This window comes from Coccomyxa subellipsoidea (genome assembly GCF_000258705.1).
Source record: "Coccomyxa subellipsoidea C-169, whole genome shotgun sequence".
Lineage (NCBI taxonomy): Eukaryota > Viridiplantae > Chlorophyta > Trebouxiophyceae > Coccomyxaceae > Coccomyxa > Coccomyxa subellipsoidea.
In genome coordinates this window covers 20,782-33,812 of record NW_005178030.1, presented here as the reverse complement: position 1 = coordinate 33,812, position 13,031 = coordinate 20,782, and the positions used below count along the sequence as shown (strand labels likewise).

At 53.6% G+C, this 13,031-nt stretch overlaps 3 protein-coding genes across 3 annotated transcripts; 1 reads left to right on the top strand and 2 right to left on the bottom strand.

Moving 5' to 3' along the window:
• Nucleotides 1-636: 636 nt before the first annotated feature.
• COCSUDRAFT_37437 (acyl-CoA dehydrogenase NM domain-like protein) lies at nt 637-3,749 on the top strand (the record flags this gene model as incomplete). Its single annotated transcript, XM_005645473.1, has 9 exons — nt 637-735; nt 965-1,196; nt 1,407-1,540; nt 1,711-1,812; nt 1,959-2,114; nt 2,383-2,479; nt 2,807-2,934; nt 3,223-3,342; nt 3,600-3,749. 9 exons carry the CDS (start codon nt 637-639, stop codon nt 3,747-3,749), a joined length of 1,218 nt encoding a protein of 405 aa, XP_005645530.1.
• A 1,947-nt stretch (nt 3,750-5,696) lies between these two features.
• On the bottom strand, nt 5,697-8,866 carry COCSUDRAFT_67022 (kinase-like protein; the record flags this gene model as incomplete). The annotated part of the gene is made up of 7 exons (XM_005645472.1): nt 5,697-5,847; nt 6,194-6,300; nt 6,549-6,675; nt 6,999-7,252; nt 7,608-7,791; nt 8,186-8,337; nt 8,621-8,866. The coding sequence occupies 7 exons, from the start codon at nt 8,864-8,866 to the stop codon at nt 5,697-5,699; spliced, it is 1,221 nt and encodes a 406-aa protein (XP_005645529.1).
• Nucleotides 8,867-8,989: 123 nt separating this feature from the next.
• On the bottom strand, nt 8,990-11,837 carry COCSUDRAFT_56907 (hypothetical protein; the record flags this gene model as incomplete). The annotated part of the gene is made up of 6 exons (XM_005645471.1): nt 8,990-9,258; nt 9,495-9,693; nt 9,981-10,186; nt 10,511-10,618; nt 10,850-11,087; nt 11,319-11,837. 6 exons carry the CDS (start codon nt 11,835-11,837, stop codon nt 8,990-8,992), a joined length of 1,539 nt encoding a protein of 512 aa, XP_005645528.1.
• Nucleotides 11,838-13,031: the final 1,194 nt, after the last annotated feature.

Sequence of the window (13,031 nt, the reverse complement as noted above, 5' to 3'; positions counted from 1 at the left end):
ACTTTTGCAGAGTCAGCAGCCAGCACGGCAGAAACGTTGCGCGCGATCTTGACCGAACCCGCGGCTTCCTGTTCAATTCAGCAGATTTTCGGACTGCTCTGGCTCTTTCGTGCCCAAGAGAAAGCAGTCCACGTCCTACGAGGGAGAGTACTTTGAAACTTATTTCCAGGAAACAAAAGCAGAAATCCTTGGGCATAGATGGACCGCGTGAGAGTGTTGGCAGGTCATTTGGGAGTTTCTAATGTTCAAGGTATATCATTTTCTCTGTGGTTGCTTCATTCTCTCAAGCGATCTTTTGCAAGGCCGTTTTTTGTCCCTGCTTCAAGTGAAGCCTGTAGTAAAGTGTTGGATTTCAATCCTGCAACGTTGCTCTGGTATCATTCTGTGGAGTCCGTGTAGACATTGCGTTACTCGAAGCAATGCTCGTTTGGTCTAGATGACGTACTTGGGAGCTGTCTCTCATTGCACCTTCCAGCCTGTGTTCTAAAATCACATTTTCCCGACAAGTATTCAGGCAATCCCTTCAAATGTTCCTACGCACCCGCAGGACCATCAGAGGAAGCAACTGGCGCGCAGCTCCGGCGCGAGGCCACGCTTGCCACGACCAACTATGAGGGCTTCCCTTACGCGCAGACCATGGCCAACTTTCCGCCTGCAGCGCATGATGTCTTCCTCTTTGATGATCTGCTGAGCACGGAGGAGAAGGACATCCGCTACCGCACCCGCGCCTTCATGGTGTGGGCATTTTTGTCTCAAGTTTCCACATACTTCTGCATGCATTCGCCGATTTTTTTCTTGCAGTTGCCTCCAAAGGGAAATGCCTCAATCACCCAAAGTGCTAGTGCAGGATTAGGGGATTGCACGTTCTCCCTGAGGGGAAGGTGCACGAGAAGTTACTGGTTCTTGCATGCTGATGCATGTGAGTGCATTTGTCACGTATTATGGCGTCTGCATGCATGCGCAGGAGAAGGAGGTGGCGCCGATAATCGCAGACTACTGGGAGCGAGCGGCGTTCCCTTTTGATTTGGTCCCCCGCCTGGCCAAGCTCAATTTGGGGGGCGCCAATCTGGCGGGCTACGGGTGCCCGGGGCAGTCCGTGATCGGAGCAGCCATGGCCGTAATTGAGATTGCGCGCGTGGACGCCAGCATGTCCACCTTCCTCATGGTCCACAACTCCCTCGCCATGCTGACCCTGGGTGAGCATGTCTTTGGGATTGGCATTGTCTGAGTCAACCATATATGATCTGACTCATGTACATTTCTTTTTTGGCAAGCATGTGGTGCCTGATTAGTTGAGGCCAATACGGGTTGGCACGATCCTGTGATTGTTGATGAGACAGCTGCGCTCATATATCACAGATTCCTAGGTATCTCGGGAAATTTTCATTCAGCATTGCAAATTGCAGGCCTGCTTGCATCGGAGGAGCAGAAGAGGGAGCTTTTGCCGGACATGGCTGCGCTCAAGCTGATTGGTGCCTGGGGCCTCACAGAGCCGTCCAATGGCAGCGATGCAGCTGCCCTTCAGACCACAGCACGGAAGGTACGCAGTCACTAGGGTGCTCCTTCTGACATTTGCCTCTGTGCAGTGGTCCTGTCAGCTAGATCTGCAGAGGGTTCCCCTGTCTGATATGCAGCTGGCAACGGCCTTGGATGTTGGATCTGCTGCATCTGTACGCATGCAATGAAAGAGCACATATATTGCCTGCGCAGGTGGATGGTGGCTGGGTGCTGAACGGGCGAAAGCGCTGGATCGGCAACGCCACCTTTGCTGATGTCATCGTGATCTGGGCGCGCAGCAGCGAGACACAGCAGGCACGTCTTTGTTGGGCACACCCAACATGTCCCTTAAATATCATCTCGTGCTACCAGCCAATGCCAGGTCTCAAATCAGGGATTTTGGTCGAGTTCACGGCTAATCGTTTGTTCAATCATGCTGACAATGCTAGTTGTCCATGCAGGTGAATGCATTCATCGTGCGCAAGGGAGCGAGGGGGCTCCGCACGTCCAAGATAGAGAACAAGATTGCGCTGCGCGTCGTCCAGAACGCAGATATCTTCCTGGATGACTGCTTTGTGGCCGACTCTGCCCGCCTGCCCGGAGTGACCTCCTTCAAGGTCTGCCTTGCCTTGGCTTGCAATGCTTTGCCCAAATTCTGAGCCCTTTCTTTTTTTGATTGTCGCGGTGCTTTTCCCATGCATGTGTCTTAGGTTGTGCCCAACTGAGTTTTGCTTCTGGTTGCATTAGAGCTTGAATGGTCCAAATTTGTCAACAGCGCATCCAGGTGCGAACATTAATATCCAGTGTGCAGAGATGGCCCCTAATACAGTTTATATGCATTTCTCTGTGATCAGCCTGATGTGGGGGGATTGCTCTGCTGAGCAGGACACGAACAAGGTGCTGGCAATCTCGCGCATCATGGTAGCATGGCAGCCGGTCGGCATTGCCTGCGGCGTCTTTGACATGTGCAAGCGCTACGTCGGTGGGTGCCACTCACCCACACCTACAAAATGCTGCCATCTTGGTCCCCAACCTACAATTGAATTGCTTATTGCGATGCACAGTGTTTCTTCAGAGATACAGGTGTGAGCTGTGTCTATAATATGTCGGTATCATCGACATACTGTTGACTCTGATCATTCTTGCCTCTGAAAACCTTGAGACCGTGAGTATCTGTGGATCGTGATTCAGTAAGTCAGGGTGGCAATGCCAAAAGTGCATGCAGGAAGTCCATGCTTTATAGTACTCACACTGTTTGCCAAGATATTCTAAGATACCTTGTAACATATGTTTGCTGCTGCACGTGCAGATGAGCGGGAGCAGTTTGGCGCGGCGCTGGGCAGCTTCCAGCTGGTGCAGGAGAAGCTGGCGCGCATGCTGGCCAACCTGCAGGCCATGTTCCTCATGTGCTGGCGCCTCTCCAAGCTCTACGAGGAGGTCAGCCTTGGTACTCCAAGAACCACTATTACCTTCTCAATGCAACATAATGCTTGCTGCTCAGCAGGCGAAAGAGTCACGAAAGCATGTGCTGCAGCCACTTTAGGGCTGATCAATAAGATGTTGAAAGGTTGTTCCAAAGCTCCCGCTCTTTTCATCTATCAGAGTAAGGGAAATATTGAGCACTGCGCATGCATGGTCACAATGTATTCTTTGAAGAAAGTTCAGCTGTAATTATAGCAGTCTGCTCATATGGTGTTCCTGCTTCACTTCTTCATGGCTGCGCAGGGCAAGATGACTCACGAGCTGGCGAGCACGACTAAGGCATGGACGACACTTCGCGGGCGTGAGGTGGTCTCGCTCGGTCGGGAGCTGCTCGGCGGCAACGGCGTCGTCACCGACTTCCTGGTGAGAGCCGAGTGTCACCTTGTCCTCTGTCCACAGATTGCCACAGCTTTTAGCGTTACAACAGCCATTTAGTAAGGTCAGCTATACAGCACTTCAACGGAGGTATTTACAAGTCTTTGAAGCCAGCTGCAGACAGGAGTGAGTCCTGGTGCTCCAACCAGAAATGAAAAACCACAACAAATTTGAAGAATGCGGAGGCAATGACAGGCAAGGAGGTGGCTTGAAGTCTGGTCTGATGAGTGTCCCTTGTGTCACAGGTGGCCAAGGCGTTTGGGGACATGGAGGCCATATATACGTACGAGGGGACGTATGAGGTCAATGTGCTGGTAGCCGGCCGCGGCATCACCGGCAAGGCCGCCTTCAAGGCCGCACCCGCGCGCAAGCAGCCCAAAAATGTGCAGGCCTGAAGTTTTGCTCACATCTTACCTTTGCAAGGGTCGGCATATACTTGCTGTGCCCTGCAATTCTGATCAGCAAGGACGCTCTGTAGCTTCCTGGAGGCGTTCTCCTGCTTCCAGGAACGGGATGCTTTGCTGACAAGAGCAGGGATGGCTTCTTCGGAAAGATTTGCTTTGCAGTTGTGTCCTGCTTGGCTTTTTTGAGGCACATGCTTGGTCCGTTGTGCTTCTTATGCCGCGTGGTCATTCGTTGGCTCGGGTCACAAAGGATTACGCCACTTTCTGCACTACACGTACTTGGCCAGGGCAATTTTGAAACTGTAGAATGTATGCGCTACTTTCTTCATTGAGGCTTGTGCCGAACGGTCATCATCAGGCACGATAGGTACGCCAGCGACAGGATAATATCTTACACCTTCAGATTGAGCTTATTAATATTTAAAGCATTGCTGCTGTGAATGCATGCCCCAAAATTATCCTTCTGTATCGGTTTTGTCTAGTGTCTGCACGTGTTTAACTTTCAGTGATAAGCACACTATTGGAGGCCTGGTCATGGGGCCAGTTAGGTTCAGCATTACATTTGCATGCAGAAACCCTGTGCTTTCAAAGTGAGGCCAGCTGGACAGGTCGATACTAGGTTTTGACTTGATGCCTGCTGAGTACTCATGGGTCTACTATATTGCTCCTGATAGCTGATGATTGCCTCCAAGAGTCGCATGAGCTTGCCGCAGACTTCTTCCCTCCTAGGGTGCATCAATTTAGTGTAATTTTTTTTGGTGGCCACCATAGTTGAGACTCTATGGGAGTTTGTAATAAGACATGGCAGGGAGAGGCCAATTGCAGCAGCATGCATGTTGCATGCACTTATGCGTACAGACCATCTTGAAAGACATTATAATGGAAGGTACTAAAGGATGGTAACCGATTGACACACCCACTTCCGTCCCTATCATGCAGGTCAGAATGTGGAAGTCCCCAAAATCAAGCTTCAATTTGACACACGTTTACTTGGAGCCCTATCCATACACTACATAGCACTTCAAATCACACAAAAACTGGCACATACTTCTTGAGGGAGCCAAAGGAGCACCAACACAAATGCAACATCCCTTGCATTGTCATACACAAATCAATTTCATGGAGCGCATGGGAGCCACAGAGAAGTCTCCGTAGCGCAAACTCTCCTGGTAAGCGAATAAATTTTTAGCAATGCACTCTGCACATGCTGGGGCGAGTGCTACACTTGGTTGATCTTACTTCGCTAGTATTATCTGTCCTACAAGCCTGCCAACTTGCGTGCAGAGGGTCAAGCATCTGCCATACTTCAAGTGCTCTAAAACCATCCCTTGCAATGTTGTCAATGCAAATACTTCCCCACAAAACTTTTCTTGATAGGCAACTGCTGCTCTGAGGACAGCAGCCTGCAGCGGCCGCAGAGTAACAAGAATTGTCACCACCGTAGGAGCAGTCCTTTCCTGATTCCTTGTCGTGCTTGGTAAGCACCGCCTTGCTCTGACTTGTGCATCAGCACTCTTGAGCAGTGTGGAACTTCTGTGCTGGCACTGCCACCAAAGCTGACACCAGTAGAAGTAAAAATATGTCCCCATAGGCAGCAGGGATGAAGCAAAAAGCAGGCGGCTCCTTTGTTCAGGACCAGGGCATACTTTGAGTGCCCAAATCCTGGCTGCACTGTGACAGCCTTGCAAAAGAGCCATGCCTTTTGCCCGGAGGCAGGGGCGCGCGTTGCTTACTTCCAGGTCTTGGTCTCTCCCGCAGCAAAACAGTCGGCAAATAAGATGGGGCCGCAACGTTTCAGCAGAGCAGGACAAATGCACCGTTGTTGTACTTCAAGGGGTGATCAGCCCAGCATGCTTCATCTTTTCATCTCAGGAGTCAGACAAGAGGCTGCCTGTTGGCAGAGTCTCAGTGCCCCGCGGGCAAAAGCCGAAGGGAGCCTTAAAGGGCAGGTTGAGAGCTAGCAGCTGCCAGGGAAGTGGAAGGTGCTGCATCAGACTGGTGCAGCAAGGAAGCTCCTGGAAGGTGCTCGGCAGCTGCTACCTGACTGGAAGCCACCTTCACCGGCTGGCTCTCCGCCTCGATGAGCGCTCTGCACCCCCAACAGGAACCTTGTCAAAAGAAAGGCTTTTTAAAATCTCTGTCCAGCACTATTTCCTTCTGACGTGCATTGGCATCTTGAAAATGTCCCGTCTTCCACTCCCGACCGGCGGTGATTCTAAACTCAGGCGGTGGTGTCTGTGCACTCCTGTTTTGCGGTCAAGAAGAGCTGCCTCGTCCATGAATTTCCAGGGTTTGTAGAACCATATATCGACAATATCGACCTCTGCATCTCACAAGCGGTGCTGCATGGTAAATAATAAGAAACACGCCTGAGTAGGGAGATGACGCGGTCAAAGGTGGGCCGCTGCAGGGGGTCCTGGTGCCAGCACTGGCACATGAGGTCCAGGTAGGTGCTGATGTGGCGCATCGGCCGCCCGGGCAGCTGGGCAGGATCCGCGGGCAGCTCCGGCCGCTGCATCTGGTCCACTACCAGAATCACCACCTGCCACGCACGACAGTCATTATTGGCACCGGACTTGTAATGAGGCCTTTCTGAAACTGAATGTCTTGCCCTCAGGAGGATAAAGAATGAACACACTTGGGTCCTGCCACACGCCCTCTCAAGAGAATCTCAGCTACAACATGTTACAACAACATATCGTGCATCTTCTCTTGATCAGCAAGATGCGTTGTACACATTACGACAGGCAGTACTTGAGTGCAGTGAAGGAGGATGGGAGGTATCTGCACCTGCCAGGGGCCGAGGTCCTCCCAGGGGATGCGCCAGGTGAGCAGCTCCCACAGAATGATTCCAAAGGAGAACACATCCGCGGCGCAGTCGTAGCTCTTCCCCGCCAGCACCTCGGGTGCCATCCACCTGCGCCACGCAAAATGCAGCGAGTCAATCAGCCGCCAGTGCAAAAATTGACAGGGCATCAAGAGGACAGCATCAAAGATTCCAAGGATTACGGTCCATGCCCGGTCATCTTGAGTGCATGAGAAGCGTTCCACGGTGTGTGTATTGTGGCATACATGAATAGCTTAAGTACGCAGTGAGCCCAGCCAAACTCCTATCATTGTCGTGTCCACAGCAAGGCGCCAGCTCCAGCAAAGCTGCAGAGCATCTCTGAACAAGGTACACAAGTACAGCAAAAGTTAGTGAGTGCCCCTGTTTAGAGCAATGCAAGGGTGATTCAATACCCATAACATGAGGGAGTTAGGGCGCGCCTGGGGTTGGTGGCGGAGACTGAGGAGACAACGGCGGAGGCGTTCATGACGCGGGAGAGGTTGAAGTCGGCGACCTTGACGCGCCAGTGCTTGTCCACGAGCAGGTTGGCCGACTTTAGGTCGCGGTGCAGCACGGCCTCTGCGCGCGAGTGCAAGTACAGCATCCCCTTGGCCGCCTCCAGCGCCATGTTCAGCCGACGGTTCCAGCCCAACTCTGCCGCGGCCGCCTGAGCGCAGAGGAAAGTCACAATCAGCCACAGCCTCGTCAGGGTGAGATGCCACTCAGTGGTTCTGGTGAGACGCTGCATGTTTAACGAGCGAACTTGCAACATGCAACCAGACAACAAAGTGGAGTTGGTCAAGCTCTTGAAGGCTCCACCTCTGCAACATCTGGTCGGATGCTACTGCAGCCCAAGCCAAGCGCTCCTAAGACGGAATGGCCAGCTTAAGCATGAGGCATGAGCAACTCTGCCAACAGAAATATTGACGGAACCATGGCGAGCTTCTGAATGAGCCTTCAGGGACATGATGTAAGACTGCGTGATGCTTCGAAATAAAGCTGAGGCGGCCGGCGGCGCGCACCGGAGTGTCGCTGGCGCGGGAGAGGATGTCGAGGAGGGAGCCGCGAGCGCAGAACTCGGTGACCATGCAGGGCGGTGAGGAGCAGGCGCCCAGGAACATGACAATGTTGGGGTGCCGCAGCACCGCCATCAGCCGTGCCTCCTTCCGTAGCTCCTCCAGCAGGTTCGCCGCCTGCTTCGCGCCTCTGCGCCAGCGATGCACGATCCTCTTGAAAACAACCAAGATTTGTCCCATGCGCTGGGAGTTCTGAGAAAGTGCGCAACTCACAGAGGTTCGAAAACTGAATTGGTGGTTGTCTCGGACCAGGAGGTTGCCGCTTACTGAGTCTTAAGCGTAAGGATATCCCATGAATGCAGTGTTGGGGTCCAGGGCCACAACAGCAAGATCCAGGATGGCTATGCAGACACCAAATTTGGATGGGAATGATACGCGCAAGAAATTGCAGCTGTCATGAGAGCAGGCACCCTGCCGCAATGCCGCGCTCATGAAGCAAGTGTCCCAACCCATGCTGGAACACTTGCTCATAAGCGCCAGTGCGGCAGCATGCGCAGAATGCATGCCAGAATTGTGGGTCGCACCTATTGTGTCTGTGGCCCATAGTGAAGCTGTCTTGCCCTTCACCAATCTCCCATATGCCGTTGGAGACTGGAGGCACCAGCGGCTGGCTCAACAGCTTGATGGCCACCGTCGTCTCACGCCACTTACCCAGGAACACACGCCCAAATGACCCCTGCACAAAAATGCAGAACACCCATTAGTACGGAAAATGACGTAATGTGTTTCACTTCAACTGAGTTGCCACCTTGACACACCCCCTTCTGTGCTAGCAGGCATCCACATTGGGTGTCCAGGATAGCTTGGCCTGGGTAGCTCGTGCCATAAAAAGGAATAGCAGCGGCCTAAATTGCTCCCAGCGCCTTGCACTATGAATAGAAGAAAGCATGGAACAAGATTCCACGAGCAGTTGATTAGGGCCCCTGGCACGGTTGTAGAGGCCTAGTGTCAGGGCACACCTCGCCGATGACGCGGCTGAATTTGAGGTCGGAGAAGGCGACCAGCTCGCCGCCCTCGCCCCACTCCCCCTTGTCCTTGCCGCTCACACTGGCGCTGCCGCCGCCGTCAGGATCTGTCCCCCCTTCGCCGCGGCCTGACCCCTCCCCAGGAAGCTGCGAGAAGCCGGGCGCAGAACCAGTCAAGCCTCGCCGCCCACTCTGCAAGCACTCCACAATTTTCAGCAGGAAGCCAAAAGGAGCGGCCATGCAAGATGCCAGGCGAGTGCAAACATTCATGGCATTGTTTTGCAATGGCAGTCAAATAGATCAAGGCCTTGTAAGATTGCCTTTTTGGGACACTGCCATCAGTGCTCCAGAACTTCACGCAGACTATATGATGAACTGACTTGCCTCAGAGGCAGCAAGTGGATTGAGGGTGCTGAGGCCGCCGTGGCCATTGTCAGAGCCAGGGGGCAGCTTCTGGCAGGGCTCCAGGGCCAGGGGGTACAGGGGGTTCTTGAAGTCCCTGGGCTGGGGGTTCATGAGGAAGCCGTAAGGATCGGGCGCCTCGCCGCCCCAATGCCTTGATTTGGCCGCCTTGACCCCCTGCCGCAGATCCTCCCTTCGCCTGAACGCTAGTAGATAGACCGCAACTCCTGCTGCAAGTGCAATGGGCCACGCGTCACGTCTCCAGCAACATAAATTGATCAGCAGGCTGACAGAACAGCCCAGCTTTGATGCATCATGAGATGGGAATGCATGCCGCAGCAACTCTTGGCACTGCTTATACGAAAATACGACTTTTGTTAGGCTGACAAAATAGGCATCCATACTTGGAGCTGTTTACTTCTTACGTCTTTCAAGTGAGCTGCGCAAGGTTTGTGAGTGGTCCAACCTGCTGCCAGCAACACTGGAACGCCGACACCGACGCTGACGGCGATGGTTGTGCCGTTGGTGGTTTTGTCCGCCTGCGGCTCTGCGGCACCGGCCGGCGTCACGCCGGACTTGTTGGTGCGCACGACGGTGGTCGGAGGCGCCTCAGGCGGCAGCGAGACGGCCAGCGCGGGCGCTATTGAGGGGCCACCGATTGGCGCCTGATAAGCAACCCATGGCAAGCTTTTCACAACACCAAACCATTTCTGATGACATGCTGAGCAAATACGGGGCAGGCCTCTCATGGCAGGGCCATGTAACAAATCATTGACACGCAAAGCCTTCTGTGCTCCGCGGGCGGCTCAAATGGGAACTACACCATGGCATAGCCGCATCTCATGCAATACATGATGCTGCAACCTTATGAAAGCAATGCCTGTCTGGTCCAGCAGATGCTCATGATCAGATCAGCCCACTCATCAGCAGCAACAAAGGCAACTTGGCGCACCAGCGAGGAGGTGATGGAGTTTATGTAGACGGCTGTCACGTCGTGCCCTTTGGCGCGGAGCAGCGAAGCAAGACCCGTCGTGTTGCTCTGCACGACCTCCTGCAGCTCCTCTTGCACCCTGTTTGCCAGGGACACTGTCGTCGATATCCGCAGCGTCACGCGCACCACCGGCTCTGTCAGCACCCCAGCCGGTGGCGTGAGTTGGCCTGCACACCAGACGGGACAACCCCTTATCAGCAAGGCTACTGTCTCCAGCGTGGGACTTTGAGATAACTGAGATTTAGGGACCTGATAGTTGCTTGTGCGCAAAAGTGGCCTTCAGCACGTTGGCCTAACGCCTGGCTGGACCTGCATGCCCCTCAGAAGCCACTGACACTTGCGCAGGCCACACCAGATGTTGACGGAATTTCTTGAGACACTACCAACGGGACTTGTGGGCGCGTTGGCAAAGCGAGAACATTATGTCTGTTTTCCGCATATGCATGTTCATGCAGCCATGCGACATGCAGAGCACAGCAAATTGCTCGCACCTGGCTGTGGCACGCTCTGCAGCAGCGCCCGTCTGCGGCCGCTAGCCCTACCCATGCTGGCGAGCGGCGAAGCAGGCTGCCCCGCCAACTTCACAGCCGCCAATGTCCCTGCAGCATTTCACATGCCGCTTTCAGGGATCACATCAGCCGGGATTCCACCAGCCGAAATTCCTTCACCCTGGGCTTTGATGCCAGCAGCTTACAGCCTCAACCGGCATGGTACCGTCACTTAAACTTCACAATCGCTGCTGCCAATACACATATCACACCAGGAATTTTTTGAACAGCAAAATTCTCAAGGAGGGATTCCATCGCGCCTAGGGAGACTAATAGGATTACCTGAAGGAGGGAGTGCTCCAGTGTAATTTACCGATGCGGGCTTGGGGGACTTGAAGACGGCATTCGTGCCGAACAGGTTCATGAGGGACTCCGCCGATGGGCCGGACGCCGGCAGGAATTCCTCAACAGCCAGCAGCTCAATGTTGTCCAGCGTGATGTCTTCTATGGAGGCGTCCAGCGCCACAAGGAAGTCCACACGGTCCTGATAGCCGAATGGCTGGATGTTTACGCCATGCACCTGCAAGCCATAAGATAAGGCTGAGTCAGCTTGCCATCCAACACCACAAGAGGCACTACATCACCGGCCCTCATGACCGTGCCCTCAACGTCAATCCGCTACAAGAGCCAAGAAGATACAGCCTACTGCTACGCAATCCAGCCGCCCTCAATGGCACATGCGTTGCTTCTAGTTGAGGTACAAGCAATACCCCCTAGCAAGTGATGCAGGCTCAGGAGGTGGAGAAGGCACCTCCATGACGACCAGTAGGTAGGCAGTCTGGTCGAGGGAGGGTGCAGGCGCAAGCGCCTTGTCTGTCGCCGCTCGCATCCCGTCCAGTGGGGACTGCGCCAGGGAGCGGCGGTGCACTGCGCGGCGACTAATGGCGCGAAGCGCTGGCGCAGGTGGCGTTGCCTCTCTAGCACCCGCCCGGAATGATGCCTGAAACAACCCCAAGACGCGCTTCGCATGGTCATCCCACGATCTGTCAGCCTGCGGCGCTTCCGCATACGAGGCACTCTCTGCAGGCTGCGCATGCGTACTGGATTCCAAGCTCTTGCTCGCAGCAGGTGCTAAGGCTGCAGCATTCTCTTGTGTCCAGAACCCTCTGCTGGAGCTGTCCCGCGGCCAGGTTTGCTGCCATGTGCCGCTGCCTGCTGCCGAATTCTGCCGCTGCTGCAGCAGGCTAGTGCAGCAACCCGGGCTGAGCCAGAGAAGGCCCAGGCACAGCAGCAGACAGGCTCTGCTGCAATGACGCCTCTTACCTTCCATCCTGCAATCCATAAAGCGGATTACCTGGTTTACTCCTATCTACACAAGCACACTCACTTCCTGCAAGTTTGGGAGAACCTTATCAAAAGATAGTGGTGACGTGGTAATCCTCAGATTTTGCGATACTGCCTTTCGCGATCCATATATTTCAGTGTTGAACTTGACTTGAGTCCGTCATTGCGAAATGACACCATGACGAAGTTGCTTGCTAATACATGCTTTCCCCAAGGACACAGGGCGCTCTGAACTCCAGACAGGGTGCGTGCAAAGCACTTACAGTACATTAATATCCTTAAAAATAAAGTCTGTGCGCCGATGCTGCACTAAAATCCAAAGCTTTCAGATATATGTGCGTTTTAACAGGAAAGGGTGCTCACATGCACTTCTTCCATCTCCTATGGCCAGTCAGACGCCTCTGAAAGGCCTCATATATCACGAGGGTCGTTGAATGCGCGGGATTGAGACCCACAGATGACAATCTAGCCAGTCCCCTCACAAGAGTCCCAATGCTGATGCACTGCCTTTTAGTGCCACCTCATATGACAGCCCTGCATTGTGCACGTCTGGCGATACTTCGGACAGACTTCAAGCATTCCCAAAGGAGTGCAAGCTGCCTCGGGCACCACTCTGCAACACCGGGGCCAGCCCCAGGAAGCGTGTGAGCTGAGCGCATCGTCCAAACATTTCATACCCTTGACAAGGGGATTGGACGAATGCCCTATCAAACCCTTACCTTGGACCCTCTGCAATTTTCAGCTATTCATGTCTTTACTGATCACTTCCACTCCTCGGATTTATTTGTATATAGTGCTGTAAAGTTGGGCGTGTATTTTCCACATCGAATGTATGCTGCAGACGCTCTGCGTGTATGCCCTATGTAGGGTTTGCCGACCTTGAAATAATAAAAATGCGCGTCGCGCGCAGCGCAGCACATGCATGCCACTGATGCATTAGACCACATGGGCACCCGCTGGGCGTGTGACAGGACATCATGATGAGTTGTAGCTATATAGTAATCACATGAGAGCTTGTATGGGTGATCATGATCGGCACACAGAGCCATCTTAACCTTACTGATAGTTGGCAACATCCTTGCATCAGCATTTATCCTGCAGCAACCCATCTTGATGATAGACCCAAGATCTCTCCTACAGCTAGATCTTGCTAGTACCAGCGTCAAATCAAGTTTATTAT